The sequence below is a fragment of the Acinonyx jubatus genome, chromosome D1 (assembly GCF_027475565.1).
Source record: "Acinonyx jubatus isolate Ajub_Pintada_27869175 chromosome D1, VMU_Ajub_asm_v1.0, whole genome shotgun sequence".
NCBI classification, from domain to species: domain Eukaryota; kingdom Metazoa; phylum Chordata; class Mammalia; order Carnivora; family Felidae; genus Acinonyx; species Acinonyx jubatus.
Window position 1 is genome coordinate 48,224,842 of NC_069390.1, and position 19,693 is coordinate 48,244,534.

At 37.8% G+C, this 19,693-nt stretch overlaps 1 protein-coding gene across 2 annotated transcripts in view; it reads left to right on the forward strand.

Moving 5' to 3' along the window:
- SBF2 (SET binding factor 2) overlaps positions 1-19,693 on the forward strand; it is a 479,646-nt gene that overhangs the window by 433,072 nt on the left and 26,881 nt on the right. The window contains exons 28-33 of one of the 2 annotated variants that reach the window (XM_027073170.2): positions 1,509-1,649; positions 2,533-2,628; positions 11,022-11,206; positions 14,764-14,940; positions 16,977-17,078; positions 17,775-17,960. In XM_027073170.2, coding sequence (XP_026928971.1) covers positions 1,509-1,649; positions 2,533-2,628; positions 11,022-11,206; positions 14,764-14,940; positions 16,977-17,078; positions 17,775-17,960 — 887 coding nt within the window. The remainder of the gene's footprint in view (positions 1-1,508; positions 1,650-2,532; positions 2,629-11,021; positions 11,207-14,763; positions 14,941-16,976; positions 17,079-17,774; positions 17,961-19,693) is intronic. The other variant, XM_027073171.2, reaches the window with a different exon arrangement.

The window sequence follows — 19,693 nt, forward strand, 5'->3', positions numbered from 1 at the left end:
AAGTTAAAAGTTGGCTAGCGTATCTTTGATCATTCAGCTGAGGGCAGCACACACACAACATCATCATCATCATCATCATCATCATTATCCTGCCTGTCTTGGAGTCTCAACACTAGTATAATTAAAGGCAATTTGTTTTTAACTATTTTGACACTGAGGAATCCTCCCAAGCCACATAGTGGGTATAACAGAACACAGCATATGTAAGTTACATAAAGTGAGGGAATCATTTCGGGAGCATTGATGGATATATCACTGATCATTGATGACAATGTTAATTTTTTCATTGGAAAAAGTTGAAACTATTTTATTCACTGATTTCTGATTTTTTAATCTAATATAAATTTGCTGTATTCCATATTTTTGAGCTCACACATATGCTCACATTTTAATGTCTTTGAAATTGGGATACATCTTAAAATTGATGTGATCAGAGAGTTGTCATAGTTTAAATGGAAGAGTTGTTTTTGTTTTTAAGTTTATTTATTTATTTTTGAGAGACAGAGAGCACAAGCAGGGGAGGGGTAGAGAGAGAGAGAGAGAAGGAGACACAGAATCTAAAGCAGACTCCAGGCTCTCTAGTTGTCAGCACAGAGCCCAATGCAGGGCTCAAACTCATGAACTGTGAGATCATGACCTGAGCTGAAGTCAGACACTTCACCAACAGAGCCACCCAGGCACCCTTTAAATGAAAGAGTTTTTAATTCTTAGTACATAAAATAATGGTGCATCTTATAATTTATGACATCTTAAAGTTCATAAAATATAATAATGGCACCTTAAAGTTTATAAAATATAATTATGCTAATTTTTTCTTCAGGATGTAAAAAAAGTTGTTGATATCTGTTGTCTTTCTAATGAGTCCCCCATGATGCCTCTTTAAAGTGCCTGGGCCAATTTTAGTGATTCTTTGTTCCACACAAACCAGCTCAGACTCCCTCCAACCCAGAATTGTTCTCACATTTGTTTCCCTCCGTGCATACACAGAGGCATTCCCTCTCTGCCCTTCTCTTAGAGGGACTAGGGAATCTGGCAGTGGCTGTTGCTACCTTCTCCCCATCTTCCTCCACTCTTCCTGCAACAGACTCCTACAAGTTCATGTGCCCTGTTAGGCCTTTGTGGCAGAATTAGAAGAAAACTACTGGTATGGGTGCCATTCTGGGATGCCTAGGGAACCCATTCCATCCTCTGCTCTCAAACAGTGGTATGGACAGGATAACTACACCAATTCTTGGAAGGACAGCCCTGTGCTGGTTTTCCAGACCTAGGCTCTTTCTGGGAGGATGGCAGAGCCATCTCTGATGATGATGCAAGCAAGAAGTAGGTGTGGTGAAACCAGTATCATAGGAGGATAGCCATTTAATAGTTTACAGCTGTAAATGGGACTGGTTTCTATATTTGGGTGTGGTAATTTGAAGATACACAGAAAGAATAAGATAGGTAGGTAGGTAGGTAGATGTCTTAACATAGAGACAGTTTGTTTTATTCACTATCTTTTTCTTTTATAGCTCCTACCTCCTCTTTAGAATCTTCCAGTAGCATAGAACAAGAAAAATACTTGCAAGCCTTACTGAATGCAGTTTCTGTCCAACAGAAACTCAGTGGCAATAACACCCTTACTGTCAGACCAGCACTTGCTCTGTCTCCAGGTAAGATTTGATAATACTTTTCTTCTTGACAACTATGAAAGCTTCATTCCTTGGGTTAGTCTCTTCAGTTATTTATACTGTTCCTTCAGTATGACCCCTTGAAGTTTTACCCTATGGGACTATAACTTTAGCTTCTTTTACCTAAAAATCAACATACCACTGTTAATGTCTAGTAACAGTAACCAAATGTGGAGATTCAATTATTTTCTTTTTAAAAGAATAATAGGAGTGGGGAACATAAATAAAGTCATCTCTTTTTTCTTAGAATCTATTTTACATAGACTTTGAAGTATTATTACAAAGTGGAATGTATAAGTTGAACACCTGATTATTAAATGCTTATGTAGTAAATCATCATGTATAAGTTTGAAATTCCTGAAATTTCTGCAACCTTTTATGATTTGTAGTACAGTTTGTTTTCATTAGATTTGGATGAAGCCATTAAGACTTGTACTAATATTCTGTTTCAGTTATCATGTGATGGAACCCCAAAGGGTTCATGTAGAGGTAACCCTAATGTGTTAGACACAGGAGCATGTGACTTGAAAAGTTGGTCTCCTTGGCTTAATCAGCTATTTGAATTAGCTCAACATAAGCAGAAAGTGGCTTTTCTTGTAAAGTAACACCATGCATGCCTTGCTTCATTTATCATTAAATTCTCTGATTGCACTTGCCAAACCTAACTCTCTATAATCTTGCAAATGTGTGTATCTCTGAGGAAATAGTAACAGTGCCTTGTTATCTCTATTAAAGCTTTGGGTACTTAAAAAGTACAATGTTTGGCAGCAATTAGACATGCTACACATGAAGATAACTTTTTGTCATTTGAGTAATGTTAACCTGAACGACATGGTTTTTGTTCTTCTTTTTGGCTGACTTTCAGGGACTGAAAGGAGGACTTCAAGAATGTCCACTGTGCTTAAGCAGGTAGTGCCAGGACATTTGGATGTAAACCCATCCAATAGCTTTGCTCGAGGAGGTTAGTAAGATTGATTTTATAACTGAGCACTGATACAACCTTAAAATTAGAAAACTTTACTCTAGATAGTGATACTCTAAATCAACTAATTATGGTTCAAATTGTTCTTAATTACCCTTTTCGAAATAAATGGTCTAATTTGTTACTGGTGTTGTGGCAGATGAGTTTAGCTGCATGGGACAAAATGTATAATAATTGCTGAAATCTTAGCTATTGATGATTTTGGAAGCAGTGGGAGGTGAGGGGAGCGTGTCTAAGTGGTCAGCCCCATGAATACTCCACAATGCTTCAGGTTTGCAGGGTAGAAAGGCTGATCACTGAAGCATAAGCAGCTAGAGAGAAGTAATCCCAGACTCCAAGAGTTGTGCTTCCCCAATGCCTGTAATTTTTACTCCTGTTCTCTGAAATGCTAGTTTAGGGAACAGAAGAGAATGATATCCAGGTTACTCTTTTTTTCCCTCTGGGCTTTTTAGCTTTTGGCATAAGGAAATAGAGAAAGGCCTGTATTTGCTCTTCTAGCCCCAAAGGAGGTCCACTTTGGTATCTGGAGATTATGTGAGATTCTTTTACTTTTCAGAGGTAATTACAGAGCAAGTATCTTGATTGTAAAACTTCCTATTTTACAATGGATTTATATAATCTTGGGTTTTTTCTCTCACATCTATGCGATGCTGAATCCCCTTGAAAATTTACCAAGTGAATGATCCAAGTTCTGCTTGAACATCATCAGTAATGGGAAACTCATTTCTTCCTAAAAGTAGTCCCTTGCATTTGTAAGCAACTCTATATTTGTTAGAAAATTCTTTCTCATATTGATCGAAAAATCTGCCCCTATGTAACTTTGCATAATCTGCCCTCTACAGTCAGAAAATTCTAAATCTTAATCTCCCACATGCCAGCCCTTCAGATTCAAAAACTGATCTGATCTTTTCTCTCTGAGAGCTTCCATTAACTCCAAATATCCCTAATTGGAACAGTTGCATTCCACTCACCATCTTTGTCACTCAGTGAACTCTCCACGGATTTGAACTCATGCAGCCTAAGATTACATCAGATATGAGGATGGCCCCATCATTAGGTTGACCCACACTGAGATTGATATCACTTGAAATCTCTTCCCATGTGCTATTGTTCTTAACAATATACAGTACTAGCCTTGAGGGTTGGTTTTCGAACCTAAATGTACTACATACTATACCTACAAAATTCCATCTTGTTTTACATGGACTATTGTTTTAGACTTTGGATCCTAATTCTGTCTGCCTCTGTATTAGACATTTTCCCAAGCCTCTTCTCATGCATCAGTTTGATCTCTGCTGTCATGTAATTTGTTGTTTAAAAATATTAAACAGCCAGAGCTAAGGGCAAAAGTCTTCATCAAACTAATATAGAAGCTTCCCTGAAGAAAGAGATTGATCTGTTAATATATACCAGTTCAACCTCACCTGACCCATATTTCTAAATCTCTGCCAATCTCTTTAATTTGGTATTTTCCAGTCTTTCCAAGTATTAATTATATCACAAAAGATTATATGGTTAGTTTACCATGACTCATTATAAGAATTAGTGCTTTTTCCTAAGTAATCACAAATTATTCACTAGTATCCATTCTAGAATTTAGTTCAGAATCAACATACAGGAAAGCTTTATTTTACAAAATTCACTTTTTTCCCTTTTGAAAAACCAGATTACTATGCACATCTCCTAGCAGTCATATTGGTTCTTTAGATACTTTTTTCCCACCTCATCAGGATGTTCTATAATTACAGGATTTCCTAATAGCTTTCAGCCTTTTTCACTCATCTTGTGAATTAGTGAAATAAAGGTCACTGTATTAGTTTTCTAGGGCTACCTTAACAAAGTGCCACAAACTGGTTGTCTTCAATGACATTTGTCTCATCATTTTCTGGAAGCTAGAAGTTCAAAATCAAGATGTTGTCAGGGTTGGTTCCCTCTAAGGACAATGAGGCAGAATCTGTCCCATGCCTCCCCTCTAGTTTTTGGTAGCTCACTAGCCATCTGTGGCTTTTCTTAGTTTGTAGAAGCATCACCCAGGTATCAGCCTTCATCTTTTCATGATGTTCTCCCTCTGTGTCTGTCTCCAAATTTTCCCTTCATATAAGGACACTGATCATATAGAATTAGGGTTCCATCGCCCTCCAGTATGACTTCATCTTAATGAATTACCTCTGCAATAACCCTATTTCTAAATGAGGCAACATTCTGAGGTGCTGGGCGTTAAGACTTCAACATATGAATTGGGGTGGAGGCACACAGTCATATATAGCTTTATAGCTTTATAACCCATTATAGTCCTACATAGCTTTCTTTGGAATTTTTTAAATACCATTGTTTTAAAGTTTAAGATATAGGCCTCGTTCTTCTCATTTCTTTCTTGGTGAATTTGAACTAAAAGATAGTACAGTGACTTTCTCCTAAGATTCCTGCCTAGTATTTCTGTTGCCCAGAGCTCCTATCCAAATTTGGCCCAATATTGCAGTTCCCCTTATTGCTTTGTTTAGCATCTGCAAGTTTATATGGTCAGCAAGGCATATCAGCAGTTTTTCCATGCTCTGCTCTTGAGTTTTGCCTTTGTCAACTTCATCAAGGACACATTATTTATTCCTCCATTTGGCCAGATGACTTGTAATATAAATTTCAGATGCAAAATGGTCTCATCTTCTATGTTAGCACCTAAGGCTCATGGACATTCACCAATGTGTTTCACCTACATTATCTTCTCTTTTTTAATACTGGCCTCAGACTCAGCCTTTTTTATACAAGGGGATCCCCACTTGTGGTTACATTCTAATCATGAGTTTATTCTTTGCTATTCTCAAAAGTACCTAAAAAGCTGTATTTACCTCTTAGGGTCAAAATCTCCCATTTAATTTCTGATCCATTCTGGGCATAATGAGGTCATAATTATTATTTCTGACACCCTTCCCAAATATTTTTTCTGAAAATCATTGTGAACTTACTGCGTTTCCTCATGATAGTTTTTTGCTCCTAACCAGATACTCATCATTCTAGTATCCTAAACTAGGATCCAGAAACATATATCTTACTCTTTTATTCCATCTCCTAATTCCTCAATGCCAAAGCCTCCCAGATCTTCCAAGGTCCCAGTGGTTAACTGGAAGATGAGATACTGCTGTTTCCTGGTGTCTTCAACTTCTCTGATCCCTAGAGCTGCTTCCTTTGTCTCTTCCAACAGGGTCATTCCTCCTCACATTGAATACCAAGAATGGACTGGGCAAGCAATTTGGGAAGTCTTAGAAGATTCCCTGTTAACATGACCATGACAGGCAGACACACACTCACATAGGCCAGGGCCAGACTAGGTGTGGATGTTTCCACACCCTGCAAATAGTTCATTTCCTCTTTCCTACCCTCAAGGAGAGTCTCTTCATTTTTCCAGATAGTGAGGCACCACTTCTCCAGAAATTCCTCATCCACCCTGTATGGAAAGAGCCTCCTAGTTCTAAATTTTCCTCCTAACCTTCTCCTTTTTCTCTTCTATGTATCTTTACTACCTTTTCATTCCTTTCATCATGATAGAGTCTTAGGTACTGGTATTTTCCTTAGGTTATTTTCACTGTGTGCCTTTCTCACTCTGCTGATAAGCCAGAGTTCAGACTGACTTCTACCTTCTCCTTTACCCTTTTCTCAGTCAGGGTGACCACTTTGCATTCTGTGTGCATGTTGATGAGTTCCTAAGTCAGGGGAAGCAACCTTTTTTACACAAGAACCAGTGAAGGAAAAGTGAGGATGTGAATAGAACACATTGCTTTTCATTTAGAATTAAAATCATTTTTGAGGCCCATGGGAAAAATACATATACTTACAACTTGGATAAATTATTTTGTTGACTACAAAAATGTCATGAGGAAATCAATACTACTACCTCTTAAAAACAAAAGTATAGCAGCTCAGTATATTTGAGAAGTAGCCACATGGAGGCAGCCTTTTAATTTTCCATCCTTTACATTTCTGTGGCCTTTCAGTTTCTCTACATGTAATATTTTATCCTTGTAATAATCTCTAGGATATGTGTTTTAAGAGGCTCTGAGAAATGAAGTGACTTGGCCAAGATCACGTAGCAAATAACAGCATAACTGGTACTGGGATTGGTTCAGTCCATTTCAATACAGCATTCACTGAATATAGCTTGTACCTCATACACATGGATAAATTCAGTACCCATCCCCACATCCCACCCAAGCATCTTTCCTCCCCTCCTTGGCCTGAACAGAGTAGAAGGAACAATACCAGTGCTCAGGAAACACTCGTGCTTTGAACACCAGTGCATTCCCATCAGTGGGGTGAACTGCACCACTTCTTCCCTGAAGCAATCCCCTCAGCCAGCCCCTGCTGGACAGCCCCAGAGCCACTTGGTTCCTTACATGACAAAACACTTACATTCAAATTCAAACTATAGCACTACCACTTAATGTGTAGTATTAAGCAATTTAGGAAACCTCTTAATGCTCAGGGTCCTCATCTGTAAAGTGCAGATAATAAATAGTATTAGCTTTAGAGTATGAGGAATAAGTGAAATATCTGTAAAGCACTTAGCTTAGTAACTGGTTCATAATAGGAACTCAGTAAACGTTAGTTCCATGATTATTGTTGTTGTTATTAGTTATACTTGCCTAATACTCTACTGAAATAGGAGAAAAGTCTACATTTGCATTTAAATTGCCTTAAGCCAGGTTGCTCTACATAGGCCTAGGGCAAGAAGATAGAAGGTAAATATGCTCTAGGTCTAGGCCAAAACCTAACAAACTTTTTTGATCATGATCATAGTTAAAAATACTTTTTATATTATATTACAGTATATAAGTATTATATCAGGTAATACTGTCACGGGGCAAAATGTATATATACTAAAACAAAAGTTTCATGAAACAGTATCTATACCACATGCAGTGCACATTGTATTTTCAAATTCTAATCTCACTTTTTTGAAAATACCAACTTGACCTAGTAAAGTGATCACTAAAACCATTAAGGGGGACCCTACAGCTTGGGGAAAAAACCTGACTCCAAGCCAGTAGTACATGGTCAGAACAAGTATTTGACACCTAGGAAACACTCAGGAAGCTAAGTAGACCTTACCACCAAAGCACTAGCATAATGCCCCATTGGATTACAGTTCTCAAAGCCCTCTGCTGGCCCCATGTCCATACAGCCCATTTTCTTATTGCTGATTTTCTGCTATGTGATAAATACTTGGCAGTTTTTCATTAATGAGCCTCTATAATAATAATTATATTATTAATCAGAGCAAATAATCAGGGCAGATAATCAGAGTTGAAGATATACTAGAAGGACCATAACAGCTCATAATGTATCAATTTTCAAAAAGAAAATAATCAACAAATGTGTTTAATACCTATAAATTAGGCTTTCAGCATGGATACAAGAATAAATATGATTAGGGCCCTACCCTTTGGATCGCAAAATCTAGTAGAATAAAATGTGCTAATAATAACAATGCAATGTGATCACAGTTCAAGTAGAGCTCTCTACAAGTCTGGGGACAGTGAAGAATGCACTTCCTAGGAATTCACATTGTTCCTGGATCTTAAGGGATAAGGAGTTTGTCAGGTAAAGAAATGTGAAAAGTAGTTCCAGGTAGAGAGACTAACATGTAAAAGTGGTATATGTTCAGGGAACAGTATCTCACAATCAGGAACCAACCACTAAAACTTCACTATAAGTATTTAGTGTCCCATATTCCAATCGGGAAGCTCAAAACCTTAGCAGAAAGGAGAGCAGGTGGGCAGCACACAGGAAGCCTTGTGCTTTTACCATGTTGTCCCATGGTCTTTGTTCTGTCTTGCAATAGAATTCCCTGTGTGCAGTCAGCCAGCACCTTCACAACCCTTAGCTTTCTGAATTCCTTTGGCCACTAAAGCCATTATTGCCCTTCATTTTCTGCTTCCAGAGAAGTGAGACAGAAATGAAGTAACGCTGCTAATGATTTTTCTATTATCAAATTATGTCATATGCAGCTTTGCAATATATAGCTTAATAATACTGTTGTTAAAGTTTTCAATCCTAAATAAATACAGAGTCATTTTCCTTAATTGACTTGAGCAGTTCCTTTGCTCAGGAAATAATGTCATTAACTGTAACCCACTGTTCATCGCTTTTGTTACTACCAGGCTAAGTTTGCCTTATTCACGAAGCACTTTTTTTCTGCCGGGAAAAAACAATATTACTCAAATTACAAAAGTGTTATCTCTAATACTGCCTATCATTTTGGTGCAAGTAGGGATTTTAGGAGGAGTCGTGACTTTAATCATCACAAGCTGTATTTTTTAGTGGCATTAGGTATTGTCACAGGATCATGAATTTTTGTTTCTCATAACTGTATTAAAAATAAATGTAATTTCAAAATGACAAGAAAAAAAGAAGATAGTGTGGCAATGCTTGATGCTTTACTGCAAAAATATGCCCTTAGTTATTCCAAATGGTTACTGGAGCTTCATTCCTGATGTGATAACCTTGCTCAAAGAACAAACGTGTTGTACAACACATAGCATTTGCCAATAAATCAGCCTCCTTAAATACTAGGGCCAATGCATTCCTAACATTTACCCCCTTCTAAATTCCTTAATTTTATTATATAAATTTGTTTCTTGCCAAATGACAATCTTCAAAAGCGTGTTCCATTTGGTATAATTTGTTAGTGGCTCTCTGCTGTGCTGTCCATTTCATTGTGCTTATAATACTTATAATCAGGTGCTGAAATTTCATTTAACAGGCGCTCAGTTCATCTATTTTGTGTGACTGTGCAGCTTTTTATTTGTTAATTGCAGTTTCTACTTTTATTATATTTACATTTTCCCCCTATGTTAACTCAAGTTCAAAAATTAAATAACCTATTCTTCTCTTACTCAATTTGCTCTGATGTTTGCTGCTATCTACATTTCATTCCTCCTTCTGTCTTTAATCTTACTTACCAGTGCATGGGTACAGAGATAAATGTTTTATTCAGTCAAACCCCAAATCTTCAACTAAGGGAAGAATCCATAATCAAGGTACTGTATTATCTGTCCTAATGTGTCACTCTTTTGAACCATCTTCATCTGGAAGCATATTTGTTACAAGTAACCTTTTTCACATTTGTTTGTCAAATTATGTCCTTTATTTTTATCCACATTCTGAATTTGCTCTGTGATTCCATTTATAAACACTTGCCATAATATCTAAGACAAGCTTATAAGTTATATAGAAAGATTCATTCATGTTAAGCTAATATCTGAAAAACAAATCCATTAAACAAAACCTTTTCTTGGGAACTGGTCTCCTGCCCCTATAAATGCTTATAAAGAAAGAAGCAGATGAGACAGGCATTATTATGGTGACTTTCAGTCCCCTAGAAACATGACTTGATTTGGCAAATATTAAAGCTTCTCAAAGAGTCTTTCTAAGTCTAGAGAAGGAACCCCACTATAGACAAGCAGTGATAGTGTCCTATACCCCAATGACCCTATCACCAGCATGAGCGCCGTAGTCTATGGGCATTTATAAGGGGCTCTGTTATTTTGAAGGTACTACAGTGCTGGTCAAGTTTGAGGCTTAATATTTGCCTTTGTGTTTGAATATTGAATATTTATTAGAAATGCAATTTTTCTAATTAATATAATTAAGGTCCATTTATAACATGAGATTTTTCTAGTAACTTAGCTTTGGCCTTTCCCTTAGAAGACATCTGCTTTTGACTGTAAATTTTAAATAAAGGCTCCTACATATCAGTGAAATGCGCATTACTAAATTTATAACTTCTATTTTTCACGGATACTGGGACAAAAAGACTAGAATCTATCTTTACTAATTTAAAATTATGTCATTTGGGCATGACACACAAATATTCTAGATCCAGCCTCAGATTTTAGTAGGTATAGTAAAGTTCTAATTTATTACTTAATCTAGATTCCTTGTTGCATTGACTGACTAAAGCAGAAGAGTGTTCCTTACTTCTTTCATGAAACCCTGAGAAACTGAGTCACTCCATGTTTTCACATTGTTGCCTTCTGCCCGCATTTTTTGTTTCCCAGTGTCCGTGCACTCTTTCTATTTGTGATCTCAGCATTTACTTATAAATACTGACTTTACATCGAAATACAAAAAATGGGATTGACTTGGGTGACTTGTTAGCTCCCTCCAACCCTAAGATTGTGTGATTTGGAAATGCTGTATTGAATAATGCTTATATTTGCAAAAGTAAACAACAAATGACCGATATGATCCATGATTACTTAGGTGAATTAACTTTCTATTACCTCTAAAATTGTCCCTACAGAGCATACATCTTTTTCCCTATTCAGTGGCATTCCCACATCAGGTTATCTCACTCCATTATTTTGGCTTTTGTGAAGGTGTTTGGGCAAGTCTTCGCTCTAGCACTCGCCTCATCAGCTCTCCAACATCTTTCATTGATGTTGGTGCCCGGCTGGCAGGCAGGGACCACTCGGCCTCCTTTAGTAACAGCACCTACCTGCAAAACCAGCTCTTGAAACGCCAAACGGCCCTTTATATATTTGGTGAAAAGTCGCAACTAAGGGTAAGATTTCTTTTTCTCACTTAGAAACTTTATGGATACACAAAGGCAGTCTATAAAACTTATCTCAAACAGCTTTCCTAGAAATTTCATTTTACAGCATAGATTCTTAATCTGGAGTTAATAATCAATCTCAAAAAAAATTTTAGCTCATACATATGTATGTATATCTGCATATACTTATATCGAGATACATATGCATATCTGCATATTTATTAGCCACGAAAATATACTTACACATAATCACGAAAAAATCAGCATAAACATCAGGAAGCTTAGGAAGTGTACATACAAAAAAGAAATAAGGCTTATTCGGGCTGTGTTTTTCCATTGTCTTGTTCAGCTTCCATAGAAATCTGTGCCCCTGGCAAAATAGATCCCTATTGATAAAGAAAGCTACAGGAAGGTAGAAAAGTGAACAAAAGAAAGCTGTGGCCCTGCATATGGAGACAAGGGAAGGCCAGGATTGTTTTCTAAGTTAATTTTTTTTTAACTTTGCAAGGTCAGACACACATGTCCTAAGACATGTCAGAAATTTCAAAATATTAGAAGCCCTAATCAACTTTATTCTTACTTTGGTTTTTTAAATGTTTATTTATTTTGAGAGAGAGAGAGAGAGCAGGGGAGGGGCAGAGAGAGAGAGAGAGAGAGAGAGAGAGAGAGAGAGAATCCCAAGCAGGCTCTGCACTGTCAGCCTAGAGCCCAACCTCACGAACCGTGAAATAATGACCTGAGCCAAAATGAAGACTCAGACACTTAACTGACTGAGCCGCCCAGGCGCCCCTTTTCTTACTTTTTTTTTTTAATTTTTTTTTTAACGTGTATTTATTTTTGAGACAAAGAGAGACAGAGCATGAACGGGGGAGGGGCAGAGAGAGAGGGAGACACAGAATCAGAAGCAGGCTCCAGGCTCTGAGCCATCAGCCCAGAGCCCGACGCGGGGCTCGAACTCCCGGATCGTGAGATCGTGACCTGAGCTGAAGTAGGATGCTCAACCGACTGAGCTACCCAGGCGCCCCTATCTTACTTTTAAGTGATTGTGCTACAGAGCTTCACTATGCTCAGGTCCTATAAATTGTAAAGATAGTCTCTACCTCTAAAAGCAGCACTTCCTTGGGTTTGTTTTTGCAATTCACACATTACAAAATAGATTTCATTACTACTGATAGGTTTGTGGGAAATAAAAGTATTTGTTAATTCAGAAATCCCCTCAAAGTTTAGCCCAGTGCTCCAGTCAGCACTGGGCAATAGAGACAGACCTTCAGTTGAACTGTGGAGCAGAGGCTGTGAGCAGGATCCCACATGCTCGGTTTTCAAGATGCCAATGACTGCGTCATCTCTTCTATGGCAAGCTGGCTTTGCTAGCTCCCCTCCCACTGCCAGGACTGCTGCAATCACTTAGTCACAACCTTTAGGGGAGAGGGCATGAAACTGCTGGGTATAGTGCTCAATTGTTAAGTATGCACATGTGTCTTCTGATACAGCAGATAACTTTATATCCAGAAAATAGTTGGAACACTTTTCAACAGTAATCCAGGGTTGCCTGTACAGCCTCTTTGGCACCAGTGTCTTTCCCAGAGCACAGACTTTCCACACTTCAGCACAGCACTTATTCATGACCTGAATCGCTTTCCAAGGTTTGTCTCCTCAGTTCTCACCTCTGCCATTGCCTTTGCACATCAGTCCTCAGTTTAGCTGTATGATCATGTATATATGAGTAAGAAAGACTGAGTCCTTGGGACTCATGCTCCTTTTTCTCCCTTCTTCCCTTCCCTCCCCCTACACGCCACCCATCTTCCTCCTTCCTTCTTTCTTTTTCTTTCTTTCTGCCTTCATGCCTTTATTTACTTTCTTTCTCTCTTTCTTTCTTGCTATCATTCTATTTGTCTCTCTCCTTTTCTCTCTTTCTTTTATCAGTAAAGTATTATATTTTAAAAACGATTCCAATGGGGCACCTGGATGGCTTAGTTGGTTAAGCATCATGATCTTATAGTGTGTGAGTTCGAGCCCCGCTTCGGGCTCTCTGCTGTCAGCATGGAGCCTGATTCAGATCCTCTATTTCCCTCTCTGTCCCTCCTCCACTTGCTCTCTCTCTCTCAAAATAAATAAACTTTAATATATATGTGCATACATACATATATACATAATTCTACCATCCTGGCACAGTAGTAATTAGGATTTTTGTATATTCCATTCAAGTTTTTCTTTTTATTTATTGAATTGTATCTATAGAGTGTAGTCCTTACCTGTCTGACATGTGCCACATTCTGGATAGCCTAGTGCCGTCTAGTTGCAACCTGATACTTTCTTCTCCCCACAAAGGAGACATATAGAAACGCAAGGAAGTAGAGAGTGGCTTATTCTAAATAAACTTGAATTGCCCTTATTTACCTTTTTCAGTTTATATACTTTAATACCTTATACTTAGTAACAAGTTCATTGTGACCTAATGTGTGTCAACACTATGGTTGATAGTTTCTGGTTTATAAGATAAGCATACCTACCTCATGTATAGTTGAGAAATTGAAAGGAACCTGGTTCTCCTGGAAAGTAAACTATCTATTATAAGTTTTTTAAAAAAACTAATAGAAAAGCACTCTCTCTCTCTAAGATAAATAAACATTAAAAAATAAGAAAAATAATACAATAGAGTTATTTGGGCAGAATGTGAAGAAAGTGCAAAGAGTCTGAGAAAACTAACTCATTTTTTGGCATGAGAAGTTTGAGAGTTTTTAAATCCTCAGAACTAAGCAACAAGATTACCAAAACAAAATAGATCAAAGGGCCATCAATTTAGCATTTATAAATTACAAATGCAACCACACATGGGATAAATTCCATATGGATTAAAGATATAAATGATAAGAGTATTCAAATAAATATATATTGATACATGTGTCATATTGTGTGAAAAAAAATATTGTCGCAAAGCTAAAAGTCAGAAAGCCTTTCAGATTTTACTACATATAAAATTTTGTATATTCACTTTAAAAGAGTACTACAGTGTTAATAGTGTTAGGGCAGTGGGATGATGATTTTTATTGCCTTCTCAATGTTTATCTCTACTTTTTTTCACTTTTACAATGACTATGTTTTACTTACATAATAAGAAACAAATATGTGTATGTCCACAAACTTTAATTTGTAGAGTTCTGAAACCTCAACAGTATATTACCTTTTCATTACAGTGTATATCTTGGAAGACTTAGTTTTGGATTAATCATGCTGTCCACGTGTCATTGGTTCCTCTTTAGACTCCAGGTTCATGGCCTTATAATTGGCTTATATTTGGTGTTATAAGTTCCAGCAGGTTCCAGCCTACCAGTAGTCTCTCCAAATTCTCAGAATGACAGCAAGCCAAGTCAAACCACAAGACCTTACTGAATGGCTCTTTCCAGTAACACTGACACATTAGCCACAGGATTGACTTTCTTGACCTCTGCAACCTCTATAGCAACTTGGCCTCAACTAACTGTACATCATCAAGTATTGACATTAAAAACAGTGCTCTTTTACCTATAGCACTTCATATGCCTAATTCTATGCATCTTCACCCACAGAACTTCAAGTTAGAATTTGCTTTAAATTGTGAGTTTGTTCCTGTTGAATTTCATGACATCCGACAAGTAAAAGCCAGTTTTAAAAAATTGATGAGGGCTTGTGTTCCAAGCACCATCCCTACTGACTCAGAAGTGACCTTCCTGAAAGCCCTGGGAGATTCTGAGTGGTTCCCACAGGTAATGTCTAGAGCAGTGTGTCTTATAACTCAAGGCAAGAGGTTCAAGTGGATATACAGAATTGGTATTTGAGAAAAAAGTATTGTGTTCCCCTATTACCTGACATTCTCTCCTTATTGTACACACTCCATAAAGGTTTTTCAGTTCCAGGAAACATGTGATATAGAAGATGAGGGGATAGAATTCTTCATCCCTGGGTTTTCAATCTCTTCTAATTGAAAACTTAATCTTCACAGGATGCTAAGGAGGAGATCTTTATTGTTAGATGGAAACTTTTTGATATGCAGCAAATTTAATCAAATATTTATAGGACTTCTGCTCTTTTGTCAGCAGAGTAAGGATCCAGGAACACAATTTGATTTCTAGATGATTCCAAGAGCCTTTCCCTCTTACTTTCTCACCTTCCATGTGTCTCTGCCTTTTCCTTGTCTGTAGATTTTAGATTCACCCTCAAACCATCCACCAGAGTCATATTGGATGCCCCAAAGTCTGCCTAAAGTTTAGGAAAAAAAACACATATCCCTTCTTCAGCTAAGTCAAACTTGGGATGTTTTTAATTAAACTCTTATTGAGAAATTAAGGAGAAATAGGTATCCCAGCACACATAACCCACATTTCTTCCAAACCACATAAGAAAGGTATTTATGACATGCATGTTTTAGACACTGACGCAGACATTTGGCCAAAGCATCTCTGCAATATACCCTTCAGCCTTGTTTTTAAACCATTGATGCTATACCCATTATTCCTTTGCCCCCTGTAGGAGTTCCCAGCCCCTCTGATCTCTGTTCCCATCTGCCTCCAAGCCTCCTGCCTCTCTTAGGGAGGAAAAAGAGTTGTTTTCCATAAGCCAAGAAACGATGGGAGTACCCAGGGCAGTGACTATTCTCAAGATACTTAAACTATTTAAAAAAAAAAAAGCCATATATACAATTAGCTATAAATCTAGATACTTTCAGTACTCATGGAAGGAGCTGATCAAAACTCCCTTCTGTCCCTAAGCTATGAGCACCAGCCCCAAACTTCCCACCACTCAACCTATCTATCTGTGCTTCTGGTACATTCTTTGTTCTGCTTCTTACTCCAAAGTAGATTCATACCAGAAGTTCGTGACTAAAAACAGTGGAAAATACTGCCCCACTTGGGATATTGGCATTTTAAAAGTTAACTTAGAGCAAATGCTAAGCCCAAGAGAATTCAGGCTATGTTACAGGAACAGTGAGGAGCTTCCCATTGCTGGAGAGGACATGTGCCTTGTTCCTGGGTTTAAAATACCCTAGCTCTGTTTAAAATATGGGGGAGTTAATTTTGTTTTGTGTTAGTTGAAAGTTGGATTCATCTACAAATTGCATCAAGTGATACTCAAAATATAGTTTTAAACTACAATATACATTTGGTTTTGAATCTCTATGCTCTATTCACAGCATAATTGTTCATTAGGGACTTTGAGTCAGTTGGCTTGGCTTAAAAAGCTGAGCACAAATCTGAGTCTTCTTCCCATTTAATACACAGTACAAACAAGAGTGTCTTTCTTAAAATACAAAATTCGTTTATCATAAAATTCAACCCTGTAAAGTGTACAGTTCAGTGCTTTTTAGTATATTCACAGAGTTGTGCAACCATCCTCACTATCTAATTGCAGAAAAATTAAGAGTATCTGAAATAGAACTGACTACATCATAGAAAAACAAATTTTACATCCAGTAACTGTTTTGGTAGGGCCACTTATAGAATCTCTCTTTTCCACTCTATGGAATTATATAACTCTTCTACTTTGAGGAGATCATGTAAGGTCAGTTTATTTCATGATATATCATTTGAACACATTATTTTTAAATGTGTCTGCTTTTAAATTATGTCATTGTTTCATCTTGATTTTGACAAAGAACTTAAAGCATTTAAAACTTACATGGTTCTTTTGTCCAAATACTTTATCCCTAACTTGTTTTTGTTATCTAAGGTTGATAATGAGTCTGTGTGTTCTTGGTGCTCAGAAAGTGCCTTGTCTAATTGTGGCCTCCTTTCTTATCTCTTAGCTTCACAGGATAATGCAGCTGGCTGTGGTTATATCAGAAGTACTTGAGAATGGTTCCTCAGTTTTGGTCTGTTTGGAGGAAGGCTGGGACATCACTGCACAAGTAAACTCTTAAAACATATTTTCAGATACTTAGTTTTATATTTGTATCGAAATTCAGTTGTTTTTAAGTTCTGCAGATGAATCTTTTGTATAATGACTAATGTAATTATGGACAGAGAAAGTCCTGTGTTAAAAACACCTAGTATCCATGAGAAAGCTCTGAGTCCTGAGCTTCCCAGCACAACATAGCCTGGAGCTCCGGCTCAGGGCATCAGGCTCCCACATGAGGGATACACCATGTGAGCATACAAATGGAGCACTTGATCAGAGGGTAGGACATGGATCATCCTTACTGGTTTTATCAGCCCTTTCCCTGGCTTTCAATAAGCCCCTCCTTTACCCACTCCACATGAAAAGGAAAAGTATAAATATAAACTACAGTAAGACATTAATCTATACCTGTCAAAAAGTAGATGTAGGTTTGAACTGATACTCTGGCCTTATTAATTAACCTAGGAGAGGGTTGCAGTCAGCAAACTGGCCAGCTAAAGATTAAAATCATAATTTCTGAAAGAAAACATGTAGCCAAAATGAATCTGAGTTTTAGTTTTTGCTGGAAAGTTTGCAGAATTAATATGATTGGCTGTCGTGGAGCAGTTAGTGAACAAATTTGCCGTTGAGGTGACTTTGCTTGTCTTACTAACAAAATTTTTTCAGGACTGAAAGTAATGAAGTATCCATCCTGCTTGTGCCCTAGGTGACATCCTTGGTTCAGTTACTCAGTGATCCCTTTTATAGGACACTTGAAGGCTTCCGGATGTTGGTCGAAAAAGAGTGGCTCTCTTTTGGTCATAAATTTAGCCAGCGGAGCAGCTTGACTCTCAACTGTCAGGGTAGTGGTTTTACTCCCATATTCCTGCAGTTCTTAGACTGTGTACACCAGGTAAGTAGAGCAAGCTTAAATTGACTTGATATGAAGGAAAGAAAAGAACTAGCATTTATCGAGCCATTGCAGTGCTGTGCCAGGTATCCTCATGTCATGACTCTGATGGACCTGATGAAATCTTAGCAGTGGCTTGCTGGTAATAGAGAAGAAGAGAACTAGTTGGTTTCTGAAATTAGGATAACTGAGTTGGCTATTAGGCTGGCCCCCATGTGAAGTGGCCAGCACTCTAAATTATCATCTCCCAAGAAGAGGAGCAAACTTGGGTTTGTTGTCCAGAAAGGTTTGACCTATGGTAGAACAGCAAAAATCTCTAGGTAATGGCAGAGCCTGAAATGCAACAGATGGTCTTCCCAGTTTGAGAGGACTTTAGCTTGTGCCTGGGAATATAGAAGGTAGAGCCTAACCCCTAGAGAAAGAATCCGGGCCCAATCAGGCAAGCCTATGAGGTTGAGAACCCTGGCTCGGTTCTACTCAGTGACCTACTCAGGGCTAATCAAAGAACCAGACAGAAACACAGGTATATAATCCAGTCCAACCCAGCAGGAGCAGGGGAGTGGGGGAGGTGTGAATGCTTTAGGCTCCCTCCTGCCTTCATCTCATGCACATAAGATATAAACTCCCTAATGGGGCCTTAATCAGGATTGGGCTTGAGAATTGCCTGGCACTGGCTTTGCTAAATTGGCCTAGGAAAAGCAGGACTGACATTTCCAGCTTTGTTTCATCTGCACCACAAAATGAATGGGTTCTGGCATATCAAACATATGTGTCAGAACAGTGAGCTTCCTTGGAATGATTGGCCTCAGGTACCTATTGGAAGGAAAGGTGGAAATGTTTTTAGGAGCCAAAACTGGAACTAAGTCTTCTATTTTTTTTTTTTTTAGTTTGTATTCATTTATTATTTTTTCTTAATTTGAAATTTATTGTCAAATTGGTTTCCATACAACACCCAGTGCTCATCCCAACAGGTGCCCTCCTCAATGCCCATCACCCACCCTCCCCTTCCTCCCACCCCCCCCCCCAATCAACTGTCAGTTTATTCTCAGTTTTTAAGAGGCCAAGTTGGTATATGGGTTTTGTTTTGGTTTGGTTTTTTAGTCTATTAATAATTTGATCAGCTCTTTTAATTCACTACGTAATTTTTCATTTATTTAAAATGTATAGTTCAATAGTTTTTAGTATATTCACGGATTTGTGTAATTGCCACAATCAATTCTAGAACATTTTATCACTCTGAAAAAAACTCCATACCCATTACCTGCAACTTTCCATCCCCCTGATCCTACCCCCCACATACACACTCTGGTGGTTGTTTTTGATTGCTCTAATCGGCTTCTTAAAGAAAAGATCTATTGAATAATTTCAATTAATTCTGTCCAAGCAGCATCTGGAGAAGCTGGTGACCAGGTTGAGCTTACATTTTAAATCTTTGCAGCAAATGATATATTTGTTTACTATTTTAATATTAGTCTTTTTATTTCATACTCCTTTTGGCAGATAGATGAGGAAGACATTTGGAGCCCCATTGTCTCTGAAACAGAAAGCTTAACTGAGACCAAGGGAGGGAGCAAGCATCTTTTTTCTCACATCTAGATAGGTGAAAGCATATGAGTTCTTCATGAAAACACTTCTTATTATCTTGCTTATTGCCTTCTTAGATCACTTAGCAAATGAACTAGGCTGTATACCTTCAGCTTATGCAGTGATGTATGTCAATTATTTCTCAGTATAAC